General features: G+C 40.7%; 1 protein-coding gene across 2 annotated transcripts in view; it reads left to right on the forward strand.

Moving 5' to 3' along the window:
- Positions 1-18,719, forward strand: part of CMSS1 (cms1 ribosomal small subunit homolog) — a 222,429-nt gene that overhangs the window by 174,470 nt on the left and 29,240 nt on the right. The window contains exon 1 of one of the 2 annotated variants that reach the window (XM_066340925.1): positions 16,696-16,783. The exons of the other annotated variant lie outside the window; for it this stretch is intronic. Within the exon in view, the coding sequence (XP_066197022.1) occupies positions 16,774-16,783 (10 nt within the window). The 5' untranslated portion in view covers positions 16,696-16,773. Of the gene's footprint in view, positions 1-16,695; positions 16,784-18,719 lie in introns of those variants that run through there. 2 annotated transcript variants of the gene reach the window in all.

The raw sequence follows: 18,719 nt of genomic DNA on the forward strand, positions 1-18,719 counted from the left end.
AAGGTCAGTGCCTGCTTCCTCCAGTTCCCCAGATCTCCTAGGTGAGTGGCTTCCTTCTGCTCTGTGACTGCCCTGGATCATCACAAGCAGGGGGAGCAGTAAACAGCCTGATAAAGGGCCATTGCTAGGCTGGTTTGTGCAGCTGAACTGTGCATGGGCAACTAAAGGGGCATGACTTGAATAAGGCTGATGATGGGCTCAGTCTTCCCCTTTCCCCTCTTATTTAAGCAGTCACAACCAGTGCTGACTGGGGATGACTGATCAAAATATTCATAATATATATCTGTGCTCTGAAATACAGACCTTGAAAAAGTAAACTTAGCTACCCCAAGACAGATGCGTTGGCTCTGCTCTGGTGCTTATTTCAGAATGGATGCTGTTCTGTATTTGAATGTAGATGCAGGCAAAGTGTTTGAAAAGAGGCTTAGAAACAATCACGATTCCTTACCACACCCTATCACTGGCTTTTTTTTTCTGTTCTTTAATTTCAAAAACTTAAAATCTGCTTTTATAAAGATCCATGCTGTGCCGGCAAATGTGTGTCACCCACCAGTTTGCTCCCTCCTGATCCAATGCTGGGAAAAATTTAGAAGAAAAATAAATCATTCAGATTACTATATTTTGCAGTGCCTGCATAGCCAGATGAGTGGTTTTCTGAGCACTGGGGTTGAACATGCCTATTTGCCTGTAAATTTGTGTCCAGTGCTGGACTGTGAGTCTCAGTGGACACTTTTCCCATGGTTGAGGAATTTGCTGGGATGCTCCCCTCTCTCTGGGATTGCACATGCCAGCCTTGCCTTTCACAAAGATAATTATAGAACTCCCTTCCTGCCTGTTTTCACAAAACTTGTAAGAACTTGCAGGAATTTGCTTTCTCCAGCTTTTTGCCATATCTTGCCTCAGTGGCTATGGGCCAAGACAAAAATTCTGGGATCAACACACAGACACAGACATTCACACAGACATATTGTGGTGGTCATATATAAATTCTGATTCCCTAAGAAGCAAAGAAAAGGGGATGTGCAGTGGGAACTGCACTGTGGGCTCTGCGTGGAGGAGTAACAGAGAGTGTCCTGAGAAATGGGGATATTACACATACAAAGCAAGGGGGTAGGAGGAGTACAGCATCTTCTCTTTCCCTGCCTCTTTGAGCTTCCCTGCTTGTGTGGCACCAAGACTATAGGGGATGGTTGGTGCCTTTCTTTTTCTTTTGTGATGCAACTTGTAACGCGAGTTCAGCACAGTGGGCACTTGGAGAAACAACCTTACAAGTACTAAGAGACAGGGAGGATTTCCCTATTTAACCACAGAGAGTTTTCAGAAATAAGAGAAAAATGATACTATTTCTAGTAACCCTAAGAGAAATATAACTGCAAGCATAAAGACACAGGGTTTTCGATGGATGAAGGCTATTCAAAGGTATGTTTCCCACTCAGTGAAAATAACGAACAGTTACATCTAACACTTCCCCAGCGTGGGAAAGACATAGCTCAGTCTGGCATATTCAGCATGTGAAAAACTAGATGTAGGGACACATAAATAAGCAGAAAAGCCACATATGGGCTTGCAGATGCTTTACCACATCAGTAAGATTTGCATACTTTTCCTGGCGTTGCCATTTAACTTGGCCTGTGATTTGGGGAAAATCATCTTCCCATTCTGTGCTCTGGCTGTCTGTTTTCACTAGAGGTTAAGGCTGCCCTCTGAAATCTAACTCTACTCTTCTGTAGAGAAGTTGTTTTTTGTTTCTGATAAGCTTTGTAGTATTTTTTCCATTGTATATACAGAAGGTGCTGGGGAAAGGACTGTATTTTGTAGTTGCAGGACACAGAGTGAGTATCCTGGGTTTTACTGGATTCTTAATCTCAGACTTAAACCCAAAATGAAGAACTAAGGGTTTAACTTGAACGGATTTAGCTCATGGTGTAGGATGAGTTGGAGCACCAAACAAGCTTTTCAAATAATGGAGGTAACCTGAGAAATAGGAGAAGAGTCAGGCATGGAAGTGCAATGGTGTTTCTCAGAAACAGCCTTGCTGTCAGCACAATGGTTCATGTCATGCTGTTAAGAAACAGCACCTCAGGGTCTGAAATAGAGCTTGAGTTTGCTGAAAGGCCTTAGATGGCTTTCACTTTGAGAATGGGATCTGGTTTTATGGTGATATTCAGGTGTATAGCAGTTACAGGATGAGAAGTTTATGGACATGTGATAATTTAGTCTGTTATTTACTGATAGGCTCACCTCCCTTTGTGTAAATGAACCTTAAAGGGAGACAATAAAATCATTTGCTTTAGCTGAGAGAAGTAATAGTGTTCTTTCCTATCTGCTCAGCTGCTCAACAGTTCTGAGAAATTCCACTTCTGAGGCTAAAACTTCCCTGCATATACCAACATTTATTTATTTTTCGCTTTTCTGAGAATAGGTTTCATCCACACTTCAGTAATGAGAGAAGAATGAAATGAGATTTTCTTTGTCCCTAGAAATGTTGGTTTGAAGAATCTTTTCAGCTGAGTGGATGAACTTGTAAAATGGGGATGTGACAGTGGTGCTCCAGAATTCTCTGGGGGTATTTGAGCTTCATGATTTCATGCAGTTTTTTGTGGCTGATACAGGGCCGATGAAGCAGAATTTTCCAGTTCACTTTTTCTGAGGCACACAACTAAGGAAAGATTGACTACAGAAGCATCTGCAGCTAATTTAGTAGCATAATTCAATGAAGGATATTGCTGCAAATTGCTACAGAGACCTGGCATGGTTGGTGGCCAGGCCAGGGAAGAATCCTTTGCGTGGATGTCAAAATCAAGGTGCCTCAAAATCAGGTCTTGTGTTTGTATTCAAACTGGAGGAGAGGTAGCACTTCTAGAGTTTTCCAGGGGTCTGAAATGGTAGATAATTTATCAACAGTGAGGTGTTGTTTCTCCTTCCCCTTTTCCTTGGTCACTCCCAGAAAGCTTTTTGATCAAGGAAAGGTAATCAGTGGAGCAGAGTATTTTGCCAGCCATATTTAATGTTGGCATGACAGCCAAGTCCTCGGTGCTTTCCTCAAGCACCTCACAATCCAAAGGGGCAACTGAAAATGGTTTCCTGGTAAAAGTTGTGTCCAGACTGGTGAGAAGAGGAGAGTACAGAGAGTAGCTGATGTCTAAAGAGAAATGTGAGGGTTGTTTTTTGTTTTAATTTCATTCTTAAGCTCTTTCCAAGAAAAAACCTGGCTGCCATTGCTGCTCTGATTTTTCTTCTTATCTTGTTTCTTCTCTTCTGCTGGCCCATGTTTGAGTGATGGGATATGACCCCTCTTGCATTATTTCTGTCTCTTTTCACAGTTCTCATGTGTTTCTCTATTTCCTTCCTAATTTTTGTCATGATGTTTAAATTTAAAAAAAAAAAAAACAAAACACAAAAAACCCACCAAAAAAAAAAAAAAAAAACCCACAACCAAACAACCAAAAAAAATCTAACCCAAAACAACAACAAAACAACAACAACAAAAAACCAAACCCCAAAATTCTTTGATGGCACCACATGGGCAGAAAAATGTCTGGAGGATCATGTCATTCAGTCTACACAATGCTTGGATCTGAGCCATTCTCTGAGTTCATTGCTTATATGACCTCTAAATATTTATTTTTGAAATGGGTTTATAAATTGCTATAATTGATTAAAAGACTCATGAAAAATGTGACTTTTTCTAAACACATGCAGAATGGTGGTTGGTTTTAACAAAACAAGACAACAAAAAAAAGCAAACTACTTGTTTAATTTCATGTGAAGTATCAGATCTGTGCAAACCTCTATGTTGTTTTATTCTTCAGATCTGGTGGGTAGAAGGTGAATGACCAGAATGTATTCAGAATGACCATAACCTTGGCAGCAACTCTGAACTCATGTATCAACATTTCTAACATGAGATGCAACCATAATTTTCTTTCAACAACCACTTTTTGGGGGTTTATTTTCTTTTGGTTTTTAGTGTATTCCCCTTGTGCTTTTGCTTGGAAAAATACTGTGTCTTACTTTATTAAAATCAAACTCTCTTACTAGTGTATATTTAAATTGTTTTGTCCTTTGTAAACAGGCAGATCTTGGCTCCAACTCTACATTAGTACATGAGACATCAGATTCTTAAGACCTCTGGTTAATTGGAAATCAGTTAATGGGTACTAATTGTCATTGCCTTGTGATGAAGGCTTAGTAAAAGTGTCTTAATAGAAATACATAGGTGACTGTAAGGGTCAAACCCAGAGATGAGTGATGGGAAGGCCATAGGCTAAAGCTAATTTGTTGAGATTATAAATGCTTATCCAGCCTTCCTCTGCTGCAATAATAAACAGTCAAAGCACCTTCATACATATTTGCCAGGTGAGTAGGTTTGCCTTGTGGAATTTGAGTATGGATGTATAATACATTTCAGTTTTCTAGCTGGAAATCTTTATTTTTTTCAAGTACTTCATACCAGGAATTATGCTACAAAGCTTATCAGCGTGCTCCAAGGGGCATAAAGAGCCCTGTCAAACACAGATTTATTACAGCTTTTTATTAACCATGGCTGAAGTTATGTAGCAACTATGGCAATGTAAAAAATGCATTTATTGAGGAGGTAAATGGCTCAATCTGACAATCTTGCTTTCTAACAGTACCTGGGAATACAGATGACTTGCTTTACCAAAATCAAGCTTTAGGAAAAGTAAATTTGACATCTTGTTTTAACAGTGTAAGTGGGCGAGGGTAATATGATTCAGCCAGAGTGTTCCATTATAATCACCAATTTGAAAAATAAAATAACACTTGAGAACATTACACTAATTACACTTGAGTTATTACACTAACATGATCCAAATCCAGCTTTCATTTGAGAGCCCAACTGTAAAATGAGCACAATTTTTGAGGTTAATTCTCCTTTACCACACAGTGCCTCCCCACACAATGGCAATAACATCTGTATAATGGAGCATTTCTATTGCTTTAATCACCACTTACTGCACTCTTACTGGTCATTAATTCTACAGATTGGTTACACAAACATGGATTTATTAGTGCCATAAACCTGTGGAAAACAGTGGGTCAGATTAGTGTCCTTTTCATAACAACAACTGATGTGCTTTTAGTAGACCAGAACATGGTGTGTCACTTTCTATGGTTAAAATGACCGCTTGTGAGCCATTTCAGGTTGCTTTCATCACTTGATTGTAACCTTTTGAATAGTAGAAAACTCTCCCACTTGCTAGCAAAGTCTCAGTTCCTGATTTAGGGGATCAAAAACTGTTTGGAATTCACTTTTTACCCCAGAGTGAAATGTTTTTATTTAAAAATAACCCTTCTTCACATGTAATGTTGATACAGTAGAGACACCTGAGTTCCCTGAGAGGATAAGATATGCAATATATGTGTTTCTAAATGTGATTGTTCATAAACAGACATACTGCTGGACTGCAGCCTGAAATGCAAAACTGATCAAAGATACAAAACTTTTGATGTGAAATTAGCTACAGTAGTTAATGCTCTTTGGATTTTAAGGAGTTAATCTATCTGTCAAACCATGTTTTTATAATGCCCCAGTCGGTGCCTTGTCTACACAACCATAAGAACACCTCTGAGATGGTTAGAGACTTCAAAAGCTCTTTAAGTCCATCAAAATCCATTTCTTCCCTCCTTTTGTGTAATTTGCCGTCATGTTCATTAGAGTCACTTCTAAGAAGGGCTGATGAATATGAATCTTGCCTGCTACCCCTTCAACCGATTCTTAAGTTCAGGGTTAGATGTTGTTTCTAATTTGGTTGTCTTTCAGTAGCAATGAACTATTTTATTTACATTAGCAACTGTGTGGTTTCTTGGCTGTAATGCTCCAGAGCTGATGAAAAGAACCATAGAAATTGTTAAACCTCAGAACCAAGAACATGAAGTATTTCTTAGAGGTACATTTTAAGGAATTGTTGAGTACAGTAGTTTTCTTTGGTGTCCATTCCTCTGCTCTGAGAGGTGTGCTTGCCCTGTCTTCCACTGGCTGCAAAATCTGGGCATGTCCTGTTGGTCTAATAAAGACAGTCCTTGCATAACCCATCCAAAACTCCTCAAATGGATGGGCTGTTGGGGCCAGGTCTTTGTGTGAGAGAAAATGGCACAGTCATTTTGTAAGCAGAAGATAAAGAAAGGAATGTGCTGCTCCTGGGCATGCAGAGCCATGGAGTGGCATATGAATCCCAGGCAGTTGGTTTGATAGTGCATAGGGAAAAGGAGAGGGGAAGGATTCTGAATCCTTAAGAAATATTTCTTCTTAATACATGCAGAGATTCAATTTCCTTGTTCCTCCAGCTGAGCTGGAGACAGCTGGGATTCCTCCAGACACTGAGGAAGCTGGGCGTCACCACTGTCTGCTTCAGATAAGATTAATAATGTATAGATTCATAGGGAACAGAGCCTAATCTGTTGGGATGCCACAGCAAGCACTCCTAGTGAGGAGGAGCAGCTGCCTGCTTTGGGCCTCCTGAGAGGAACAGGAGGAACCATCTGAGGAAGATTGGGCTAGACTCCTGTTTGTTCTGCAGGCGAGTTGCTCACACCTTGTAGCAGACTGTGTTGAATGCAGCACAGATCTATGGATGTGTGATCATGTCCACTTCCTGGCTCTGTACACTTCAAAGCTCTCTTAGAAAAATGACCTCACAACTGAACACAAGAATACAGCAGAAGGAACTTTTTTTCACCCTTGAATAGCGGACTACAAGTGTGCTTAGTGAAATACATCCTAACACAAGTCTTGACCAATAAACCAGAACAGCAGCAGTTTTTTGAATTAAAATCCTCTGCAGCCACTTCTGCTTCCCATTTTCAATTTGGGAGCTGAGAACTGTTTGGTCTCTTGAATGCTTTCTGTGTTGTACACAGGCTGGAGGCTTTTGACCTATCTCTTCTACATCTTTTTTGTCGGCCAGGGTACAGAACGATGGTGTGACAGGGCTTTGTAGGCTCAGGCTCTTTTGGGCTCCCTTCTGAGGTCCTGGCTATGATCTGCCCAAGCTTGCCATTTTGAAGCAGATTTAGGGTCAGCCCTAGGTGGAGTGCACCATGTTATTTACCTTTGCACATCCTTGGATGCAATTAAAAATAGATATGGAATGAGTGAAGAATAGAAAATTAGGAGGGGAATTCTTGATCTCTCGAGGCTGCAGCATGCAAGTGCTGTTGCTATCACACATTCCTGGTGCTTAACCTGAGGCAGGGAGAGCAATAGCAGCTGTTCCTTTCCTGCTGGCTTGAACACGGTGTAAGTGGTGGTGTACCCAGTGGGTGTTTAAATACATCACTCAAGCTCTTCTGAAACCTGAACTAAATACTCGGTTGCCCAGTGTGAAAAGAAAGTATAATTAAAATGACTGGGGCTTGTAAATCTGTGCAGAGACTGCCTCTCCAGATAAAAAAGTCAGATTTTGTGCCCTGTTTACAGTAATAATTTGATATTTTTTTCTTTTTTGAGGTTTGCAGTCCAAGCTCTTCAAACACTGGTTTCACAAACAATTACTGCTATGCATGAATGACTGGTTTCCAGCCTGGAATAACTTTACATGCTCCAGAGAATGCCATTGCCTTTACCCAATTCTGTGATTATTTACTGAGACAAATTATTACTGTAACTGCTGGGGTAATGACAGCTGTAAAATAGAATATCTGTGGTGCCGTTGGGTTAGCAGAAGCAAACAGAAAATAATGAACTAGATGCCTTGCTAGAGATCTGAGCACATGTCTGTTCCTCACCTGTTGTCGAAGGAAATCCATTATCATTCTCTTAAATCAGATTTACTTCACTGCTCCTGCACAGAGGTGACATGTGCTTTTTTATCTTGCACAGACCAGTTTCACCCTGTAGAACTAATCTAATTCATAATTTATTTTAATTGGGTTGGGTTTTGTCAGCTTCATGGCTACACTGGGGAAAGGGACATGTGAATTTACTTCTCTTTCTTTCCCCCAGCCTCTTCAGTGCCTGTCTTTTCAAAAAATGTAGGTAACAACAATGAGCAGCTGGCAGAGCTGGGCTGCATTTGGCCTGGTGGTGTAGCAGGGAGGGACTTGGTATCCCTTCACAGGGGTAAGAGCTACCAGGAGCAAACGTTCCCACCCCTGTGTGACAGTGCCTCTAGCAGGGACCATGACTGTCCAGAGCCTGAGCAGGGGCTGCAGAAGCTCACCCTGTTGAGAAGGGGAGAGGGTTAGGTTTGGCAGAAAACAAAGCATTTTCTACCTGACAACAAAGAGAAATGTTCTGTGTCAGAATTAGAGTTCCACATTTCTTGCCCTCATTCCCTTTCCTGCCACCACTGCCAATGGCTGCAGTGGCGTGTGCTGGCTGCCCTTCTCTTTGGTTTAGCCATTTCTGCTTGAATATTGTCTTCAGGGGTTTTCCTGGTCCTTTCACATTGGATCTTTTTCTGGCTTTTACATCTCTCTTGGAGGAAGATTTGGTATCTACTGTTACTGCTGGATGGGGACAGTGTGCAGCCATCTCCACAGGTCACGTTTAAGTGATGCTGAGGACTGCAGTGTCTCAGTAGAAGCAGGGAGAGTACTGGGCAGTTTAACGTTTTCATTTCCATACAGCAGCAAAACACTGGCAAATTCATGATGCAGAGGAGAATGCACAGGAAAATTTATGTGCTTTCTGAATTTAAAGATACAGATGACATCATCTTATGGGTCTTATAATGTATTAGCTCAAAACTTGATTTTTTTGGGATCTGGTGCTTTGTTTGCCCTGTATTTCTGTGCATGTTTTGTCAGACTTTAGCCACAACTCCCGTAAGCCTGGATTATACAGACAGTGTGTATGACACTGCACCATGTGTTGAACCCTGAACATCCTGCTTTTTATCTTGTCATGTTATCTCATAGTACTATTATGCTACTTCACTGCTGAGCTTTTTATCCAAATGCTACTGTGGTTCATCTTTATTATAATAGAGACATATTTTAAATTAAAATGCTTTATCAATACAAAAAAACCCCTTCTTTTATGATTATTAATGTTTTTGTGCTTTTGGTTAATACAAGTATTGAAGAGGTATTTGGTTTCTGATACTATATTTGGCATTTTGCAGCCACATAATTTTAGTGATATATAGTTAAAATGTCTTTTGAAAGCCTCTATAATAAAAATAGAAGAGAAATTTTAGATTACTTCTGAGACCTAAAAGAACTGTTGAAGAATTTATTAGAGCAATGTTAAAGTGTGCTGTAAAACGAATCATGTTAGTCCCCAAATTGATCTGGGATATCTGGGGATTCAGAGAGCTGTACTACGTGGAGTAATTAAAATGTCATCAGCTTAAACTTTCACTACAATCAAAACTTTTCCCCCCAGGGTTATACCTTATTGCCATCCTAGTGTAGCCTTCGAGTCCTGACCATTGCTGAGCTAAGTAATTAGTTCAGTTTAAAACAAAAAACAAAGGATAAAATGACCATGACAGTACTTAATGTATTGTTTGGGGGTTTTTTTTATTGCTATGCTGGGCTCTGTTTGATATCATTAATTGTATATAGTCATTCTTTCTGCTCCCAAAGACAAACAGTGAGAGACACAATATCTCTGATGTGAGGGTTATGTTGTTTCCCATATTGTGTGTAAGATGTGGAGTAATTTACAATTTCTGTTTTCCGGAACTTTGGCTAAGACACTGATCTCCCTGCACAGATGTGCTGCCTGTCTCATTCCTGTTGTGCTGTGGGTAGTGTTCTGCTACAGGAGTTTCCTTATCAGCAGTCCTGCAGTAAATCAACAAGGTGGAGACTGCATTTCCCAGCGGGGTCTCGAAGGAAGAGCTCACATCATGTGAATCCGTACAGGATACCAGAGGGCATCTGCCTTACAAGGCTGTCTCCAGAGTCCAGACTTCAGGACCCAGATAAAGCACTGCTTCTGTCTCTCCCACCCCGTGCATATTCTGGCCCCAGCTTTGCAGAGTCTGTCAGCAGTTTGTCCTTGAGCTGGATGTGGTAGTGAAACCCTCTGGATAAAGCTAACCCATATCTTTCTCTGGTGTCCTGTCAGGGGCACTCTCCCAGAAGCTGCTGAATAGCAAAGACATGACAAAGAAGCCTTTGATTGTGGCTGTCAATACAGGAAGGTGGAGATTGTAACTCAGAATCAAAATGCATCTGACTGAGTTGTGGCTCTGACAGAGTAAGACCCAAGTTTGTTCTTTGTACTAATGATCTGAATGCAACTGGTTTGAATTCTCAAATAGACTTTTAAAAACATCTACACTTTTCAAAGTATTAGAGAACGTTATTTAATGTCCTTTTTGTCACAATATAAAAAACAGCTATTATATTCTCCTCTAGCACTTTCAGAATCCCATAGTACTTTACATATGTTATTTAGGCTCAAATAAACCTCATTAGGGGATATTTCTGCATCTTTTTTTTTTTCCTGCAGTAAGACTAACTGAGACGGAAGAAGTGCTAGTGGTTTGCTAAAGGCTAAGCAGCCCCTCTCAAATGAGTTCCTCTCAATGAATACTCCCAATCTCTTTAGTATAACAAAGCACATACATGCCCTGACTTCCATCTGAATAAATTCTCCAGAACTCCCTCCTCAGACCACGTGGACTGGGCATTTACACAAATGAAACACAGTGTATTGACTCATCTCTGTAGTATATCATCAACAATTGTAAAATAGAATATTAACTGCTTAGTATATACCAAAGCTTTGCACTTTTAGTTCTAAAACTGTCTTCAGTGTTAGCAGCTCTATTTAAGTGACATGTCAGAGGACAGGACAGTAGGGGAGAGTCTAGCTGTGCCTTCTGCAGTGATGACTCCATACCCTGCACTGTTTGATGAAGCCTGGCCTTTCTTCCTTTTGTTTCACTGTCAAGGAGCAAACTTGATGGGAAACCTGACTTGTACGTTTATGACAGAGAAGTCTAAAATGGAGGAATATCCAGGCTCCCAAAGAGATTTGTGAAGTTCTTTGCCTACGTAAGGAGCCAATCTCTGGGAAGACTCAATGAATCTATAGTTTTACTACATGCTGTCCACCTCAGACAGCTGGAAGTCAGATAAAAGTTAGTGTGAGGAGGAACAAAAGCTCTTTTTAACCCCCCTTCAAGACCCTCAAGTTGCAAAAAAGGTCATGTAATTTCAACCTCTTGGTGTCTACTTGTCTGTGTTGAGGAACTCCGTCGCAGCCTGGTTTTCTCTCCTTCAGAGTGGGCTGATGCTGATGAGTGGGTGAATGTACAGCAGGGAATGTGCAGCCCCTTGGCTTGGCTGAGTGAGAGGAACTGCACAGCAACAGCAGGTGCTCGAGCACTTGAGCCCTGACACATCATCTCAACCCCTCATTTTCTTCATATACTGACAAGCTCATCCTGTACAGTCTCACTTTCTTCCCAAGTGGGACTTTCTTGCCACCCCCATCTTTCAGGCAGGTGTTGTGAGAGGGGACGTACATCAAGTTGTATTGGATGGCATCTCCAAGCGTTGTGTTAGCAGAAGAGAACTCAGTGACAGGGAGAGAGGCTGCTGCTCATTTGCTATTTTAAACTGAGTGTTCTGAAAGACCTTCAAGATGGTAAAAAATGCCAATTTTTACTGTACTTTGTACAGGATTTTTAAATTGTTTCTTTAGGGAGAGCATTAAAATATTTGACGTCCATTTAGAGATTTTTTTTTCCATCCTTAATTCATATTTTCACCCACGATATTAGTTGTTAAGAAAAGTGCATGAGGACTCTGCTAAAATACAACAATGTTGTAAATACTGACTTTTTGCAAAGTTATTTGTGCTAGGGATTGGACTCTGCTCTCCTGTTGAAGTGAATGCCTGCAGATCAGACTGGTTGTACTAAAAAGCTGGTTATGTGTGAAAAGTGAAAAAGTTCACCTCCAAGGATTTCTTCTAACAGGACTATGGTTCATTTTATGTAAAACTGTAATTTACTGTTTTGCAGCTGTCTGGATGCACTTTCATTCTCTGGTGTTTGAGACAGAGGAAATCAAGTGTTGTTGGATTACTTTCGGTGGCATTTTAGCATCAGTAGTGATCACTAAATTTGCTGCAATTCAAAGAATTTAGATTTATGTAATGGAAGATAAGAAATTTGTGTCAGTTTTGTATAATCCCAGTTTCAACTGTTTCTTCCTGCATAGCTTAATGCCACACTGTACAGGTGGGATTGTCATTGAAAATTGTTTTAAAGTTGACAACCTTCATCTTCTCATGTGAATGGATTGTATACCCACGCTGAATAATCACCAAAGTAAGGACTGAGGGCCAGGAAATTGGATTGAGTGGGACCATAACGTTGTTTGGGCTAGAAATAGGGCACTGGCTGCAGCAGATCGTAGTCTGTCTGCAGTTTTCCTGAGTTCAGAGCTGGCATTTGCAGCTGCCAAGCAGTGTGATACTGCAGGCCTGAAGAGTACTTACTGTTCCAGTGGATTTCTTGTCCTGTGCCATACTGTACTTAGTTGTGTGCATGAAGATTTTTTGTGCTTTGAGTTGACAACAGTCAATTTGCCACAGTGAAAAGTAATATTCTGTAACTGCAAAACATGAAAACCGGTGTTGGAGATCTTTCTGTCCGTCCCAACGCTTGTGAAACTTCTGTCAGTCCCAAACACTTGTGACTGAAAGAAAATGCAGATGATGGGCCTATTATTCCTCTCCTCAGGGCAGACTTTACCAGCAGGGCACCCTATGGAAAAGTTGTGTTTGTTGGGGTTTTTCCTTTCTATTTTTGAGAGATGGATTTGTGAAAGCAGGTCAGACAAAGGTTGGGGTTATGCACCTGGTTGTGAGTATGAGCTTTGATTTCTTTCCCTGTCCTTATTACAAGTAAGTTTCAGGGGAAAGTACTGTTTAGCAGAATGACTATAATTATTTAATTAACTGTTTGCTTAATTATAGCTCTGGGATTTTTCTGTGTTTGTAAATATCTCTCTTTCTTATACAGCATATATTGGCATGTCATCATCCATCCCTTCCTGAAAGTATGTTCAGAAGTTGTGGCAATAGTCACTAAAGATTTTGAAAGAAAATTTCAGTGCAGGATTTAAGGCAGAGCTCCTTCAACAGCTGTAGGCACCTGCTTTCATACCAAATTCTGCGTTCCTCCCTTATGCAGGTGTACACACAGAGCTGTACCCAAGTACTCACAGACTGACTCCCAGTGCCACTTTTACCCTTCTCACACTCTTCCAAGCCCCTTTTGGGTGTCTCTGCCTCGATGCCAGCTGCAGCAGCAGCTCTGCATTGATGGTGGAGGACGGAGGTGAGCCTTGGGTCCTGCAGGTTGACTGCAGAGCCGTGTAGCATTGGTGCTGTGGCATCTGGCAGGACCTCTTGTTTAAGGTCCTTGTTTCAGTATGGGTTGAGGTATCTTTGACTCTCCCCAAAATCCCAGCTTGTTTTTCTGTTCAGCTTGGCAGAGAGGAAGAAAAATCCCAGGCTTGTCTGTTGTTTGTTTGCACCAGAAGAAAGCTTCCAAGGGAGAACATAAACACAGTGAGTAGAGCAGGGGATCTGACTGCTGAGCCCCCCAGGGACTTGTCCCCCTGGCTCTGTTTGGATTTACCCATCTGGCTCTGGCCCTGCTTACACCTGTCAGCTGAGGGGGATGGTGTCAAAGCAAGGAGTGAGTGAATGTCCTCTTGGAGCTTTGCCTGGGCAGTTGGCAGCATACATCATCAGCTAAGCTTCCCCTTCCTGCTCCTCCACAGCCTAGGACATGTCATTCAATATGTATGGACGTGCCCTTCCACCACAGGGAGGGAAGGTGGGTTTCAGCCCTATCAGCCCCTCTAATAGAATTGAAGCGTTTCAGTCTTTCTTTCTTTCTTGCATGAGAGGAGAAAAAAATAAATTTCCTCCTTTTAATTAATTTTTTAAATTTTTTTTTCTCTTCCGTGGTGGTTTCCACTAGAATGGACATATTGTGCCCATTGGAGACCACACTGTAGCGAGACAAAGCTAGCTCATGGTTCTGGAATTTTTCACTGGAGTTTTGTGAGGAGAGAATAGGAAGAGTAAGAACCCACCAAGTAGGATTGGCCCCAGAGAGAGGTTAGAAGCAGACTGAGGTTTGTCTACCTTAGAATACAAGCTTCTAGCTTCTTCTGGTAATGCCATGCTCATATTCATTATCATACTGCCATTTTCCAAAGCTGTCATCCTGTCATCACTATGTCAACAAAGCTCCCACCAGTCTGGGTGGCAGACACATTCTAGGCTCAGCTCCTGTGGGGAGAGTGTGATGACCCTTCCTTCAAAACAAGCCAGTCTCTGTCTGCCACTGTGATGTGGCAGTCCTCCTGTCCATCTGCCAGGGGTGGACATTTGTGAATGCTGCATTAGTAACCTCAGTCACATCACTACTGCTTTTTTTTTAAGCCAACTCAACAGCCCTGATGTCTTTAATGTTGATGGGGGAGTAAGTAGTATTTTCCCACGTGCAAATGGAGACTGGTACCACAAAGCATCACAAAACCTAAGTTGATTCATTAAGTGATAACTTTAGGCAAAACCTGAATATTTAAAATTAATAAAAACATGTTTTTCCCCTTTTCTATCAGTGTATAACTACTGTTTCTAAAAGATTGTTCAGATCTTACACTGCACTAGATGCTTTTATACTGTGACACTTTTTACTTGCTGGTAAATTTGATAAATGCATTTGCAGTACTTCAGTAACCCTCCTTTAACAGCCTCTTCTTCCAAGTTCTCACAATATCAACCTTCTGGATGAATCTGTGTTATCACATGCAACACAGCCCAAGTTGGTTCCATGGCATGATACCATAATTTTCATTTGTTAAAGAGTCTTAAGACTGTTAGGAAGGTATTTTGTGTGGAAATGGATGGTGTTTGTTACTTCTGTCAAATAAACTTAAGACTCCAAGCATGAATTACTAAGTAAAATCAGAAGCAAAGAATGAGATGTTATATATAGTTGAGAGTAAGCAAAATGAGAAGTTTTTTCAGCAGATTAGACTTTTGCCAACTTAGAATGTTTTACAGCCTGATGCATGGCATCATTTAACCAGCAGCTATACTAAGGAAAGATGACCTGAAATAATTACAGGAATTCACTCAGTCACCTTAGCTGAACTCACAGTGACTTGGTGACTTCTCTTGCTCTTTGCTTACTTTTCATCCAGAATCCATCTCCTTTTCTTCAATTGCTTCTGCTAAGGCTTTTACACAGTGATTATGTTGAGAGGAATGTTTTGGTGATGTCCCATCAGTGTTTGGACCTTTGGATCCAGTGGACCTTCCTACCCATTTTTTTTTCATGTTTCACCATTCTCGTGGCCTTGTGTGGTCATGTTGCATTAGAAAGTGTGTGTGTGTGCCAGTGCTAAATCCATGGCTCCAGGGTGTCTTTACATGACAACATTCTCCTCGTGTTGGATCCACACTACAGTATCCTGATGCCCATGTGACCTCAAGTGTGTTAGGATCTCCTTACAGTCAGGTATGCAATGATGTATTCTGTCAGGAGGTTTTTTTTTGGTGTGTGTGTGGTTTTTGTTTGTTTGTTTTTGTTTGTTTGGTGTTTTTTGGTTTTGTTTTTTTGTTTTTTGGTTTTGTTTTGTTTTGGTGTTGTTGTTTTGTTTTGTTTTGTTTTTCCTTAAGAATCACAACAGTTTTAAATGGTGCTGAGGAAAATTGTTGAGCCATATGTGCTTTTAAAAAGAGAAGGAATGTTGAACCAGTGTATAGCATACAGTGGAAAGGAAACCAAATACAATATGATCTGGAATACTACCTGTACTCTGGAGCTGAACAGCTTCTTTGGAACTATACAGGGATTTGAGCACCTGTTCATTTGTTAATTTTTTTTTTTTACTTATATTTGTGCCGTTTACAGCAAGCCCTATATAGCAAACTTGCTGCCATGCTTGCTCATATTTGTGCAAAATAATGTGGCTGAAACATCACTCAGCACATCTAAATGCATGCCTGTATATGTAATCAGTGTGCATATAGCCACACATTTGGGATTCTCTCATTTTCAGAATGATACAGTCTATTGGCATGGTTGTGTGCTTTTTACAGTAATTCAAGCAGTTAAAAATCAGTGTATATTCTATTTCACATGCTGATAGCCATTTTATTTCCCATTTCTTATAGATAGTGATAATGAGAATTGATATTTTTACATGAAGAATTTCATTATCCAGAAATACCCTTAATGCTGACATGCAGAACTGGTGTAGCAGAAGAAGCATATCTGATCTCAATCATCCATTGCTCTGTAATTACAATGACAATACAAAAATGAAGCAGCCTTACCTTTGCTCAGGAGAGTCTTTTTGCTCTGTCCCAGGCAGTTTCCTCTCCTTATTCAACTGAAAGGGGAAAATCCACTTAAATAAAAACGATAAAGGACTAGAAGAGTGAAGGATTTAAGGAGTTCTCATCTGAACTGCCAATCCACTTGTTTTTAGCAAATTGCAAAACCTCTTGATCCAGCAGTAGCTCAGAGTGACTTTCCTATCCTCATGTGTTCTGTGGGCTGAGAATCTGCAAGAATAAACCTGAGACAGTGCTGCAAGAGAGAGACAGCAGGGGGGACCTTGGCACAGAGTTGGACCCAACTCTAAATATAGCCCAACCCACTTTCTGTGCAATTCTCTTCATACTCTGAAGGCAGATGACCTTGTCGGAAAGGTCATCCCAGTATGTCCCCCTCTTATTAGACAGGATCTAAGGGAGCAGGACTGCAGCATAAAGGGACGGAAAAGCAATCCACCATCTGCTTGCAGCAAATGAATTTAGGTATGAACTCTTATTTTCCTGATAGTTAGAACTGATTGACTCATAATGGTGCTTTATTTGATCATTTAAACAAATGAGCTGCATGTTAGTTCACAAAAGGCCTGTGCAGATGAGATTGCATTGTAATCATTAGTCTTAAATAGAGAGCACTGACACAGATGACAAGCCCAATGCCTTTCCTCCTCTGAAAAGCCTTAATGCATCAGTGTGCAGTATTGCCTTAAATGCTTCTGATTATAAAAAAATATCCCTCCTTTCACTTGCTCTTATAATAAGTAAGACTTTTTGGAAAAGTGAGTTAAATCCATAAATACATGTTCTAGTACCATATAAATTTGAGATGCTAGGATAGCTTAAAAGGGGATGAGAACTTGCAGTATTAGATATCAAACTGCAGAGAAATGTGAAGTATATGAGAGGAGGAGGAAGCAAAGAATACAAGGAATAGAAACATAACCCTTGTGTGGTGGGGAACTGGTTTTCAACAGATGTTTTATAATCTGGGGAATTTGCCACTCTAACTGTGTGGCAACATGTCAGGGTATTTTGTTCTTAGCCTGAAGGAGAGTTTAACTTGATATGAGTCAACCTGATACTCTGTCACATGGCAACCTGATACTTCTATATCATATGAAGGCTTCTAAATAAAAAAATCAGAGCATCTCAAAATGTCAACTCTCATGTGTGTACAGATGGGCAGGAGAGTTGGGATAAAAGACTGTTTGCAGTGTTGTTCTTCAGTGGGATATATCTGGTGGTGACATCTATCTGAGTGCATGCTACATTTTATGCATGTGTGCAGTTTTCCATGTTCAGAGAAAACCTGAGAAAAATCAGGACTGTGGTAACTGCATACTAGAGATGTGTGCATCTGCAAAACATCCATGAGCCAAAAAGGTGAGAATGGTATCAGTAGTCAGTAGAGTAGCAATCTATCTCTGTGACCAATAATTCATGCTGTTAACTTTTTGTGAAGTGTGCTATATATCCTTTTTAATTGCAGCCTACTATTTTTGGCAAGTTCCACTGTGTAATTTTATCGTGATCTATAGACTTGAAGTGCACAGGATCAGCCAGACTCTCTGTGTTACCCTCACAGCAAGAACTGCAGCTGTGAGCCACAGCTGCTTCCCAATACAGAAAACAGTGAAAAAGCATGAATCACTGGCAGTATTAAGGGATGCATCACATCTGGGACCATTCCTTGCTAAAACTCACTCATAGTCAGACCTAGGCTAGACCCCACCCATTAAGTAGCTTTATAGATTTATCCGAGTTCATCTTTCCTCCTAGTTTATGTATTTCTTCCCCATTAACACAAATAAGTATTTGTCAGAGGCTGATATTATAACAAATGAAGAATGCTGGGGTTTGATTTAGAAGAGAGGACCTGAAAAAGGAACAAGTCCACCTCCAGATAGGTATATATTGAATAGCACCGTGTGAGTGGTGAAATTCTGAATGTACAGGTCACCAACATCACTAAACATGGATAGCATTATGCTGTCTGTGCTCCAGAACTGCCAATTCCACCCCTCTTTCTAGTGCCGGGATATTGAATTCACCACAGATCCCTTCATTCAGACCAGGAATGTAATATGGTTAAAGAAGGGAATATATACTCCTCCCCAGCATGAGTATACTTTTCACCCTCTTTTTCACCAGCTCTTCACCCTCTGCAGCAAACAGTGGCTTCCATACATGATGGATGGGTAGTTCTTGGAAAAAGAAGGATTCACAGTGCTTGGTGGCTCTTAAAGCACAGGCAATAGTCATACTTTGTCAGGAACTGGGCCATGCACTTCTCCCATAGAAATATTGTGGAGAAGGAGTGATTTCTTGCTTGTACAAATAGTATATTGGTTGGCTTTGGGCAGGGGGTTAATCTTTGGGGAGACTTTTATAGAGTGGTGCTGTTCATGTGTACAGGGCTCTA

Source organism: Sylvia atricapilla, chromosome 2, assembly GCF_009819655.1.
Source record: "Sylvia atricapilla isolate bSylAtr1 chromosome 2, bSylAtr1.pri, whole genome shotgun sequence".
NCBI classification, from domain to species: domain Eukaryota; kingdom Metazoa; phylum Chordata; class Aves; order Passeriformes; family Sylviidae; genus Sylvia; species Sylvia atricapilla.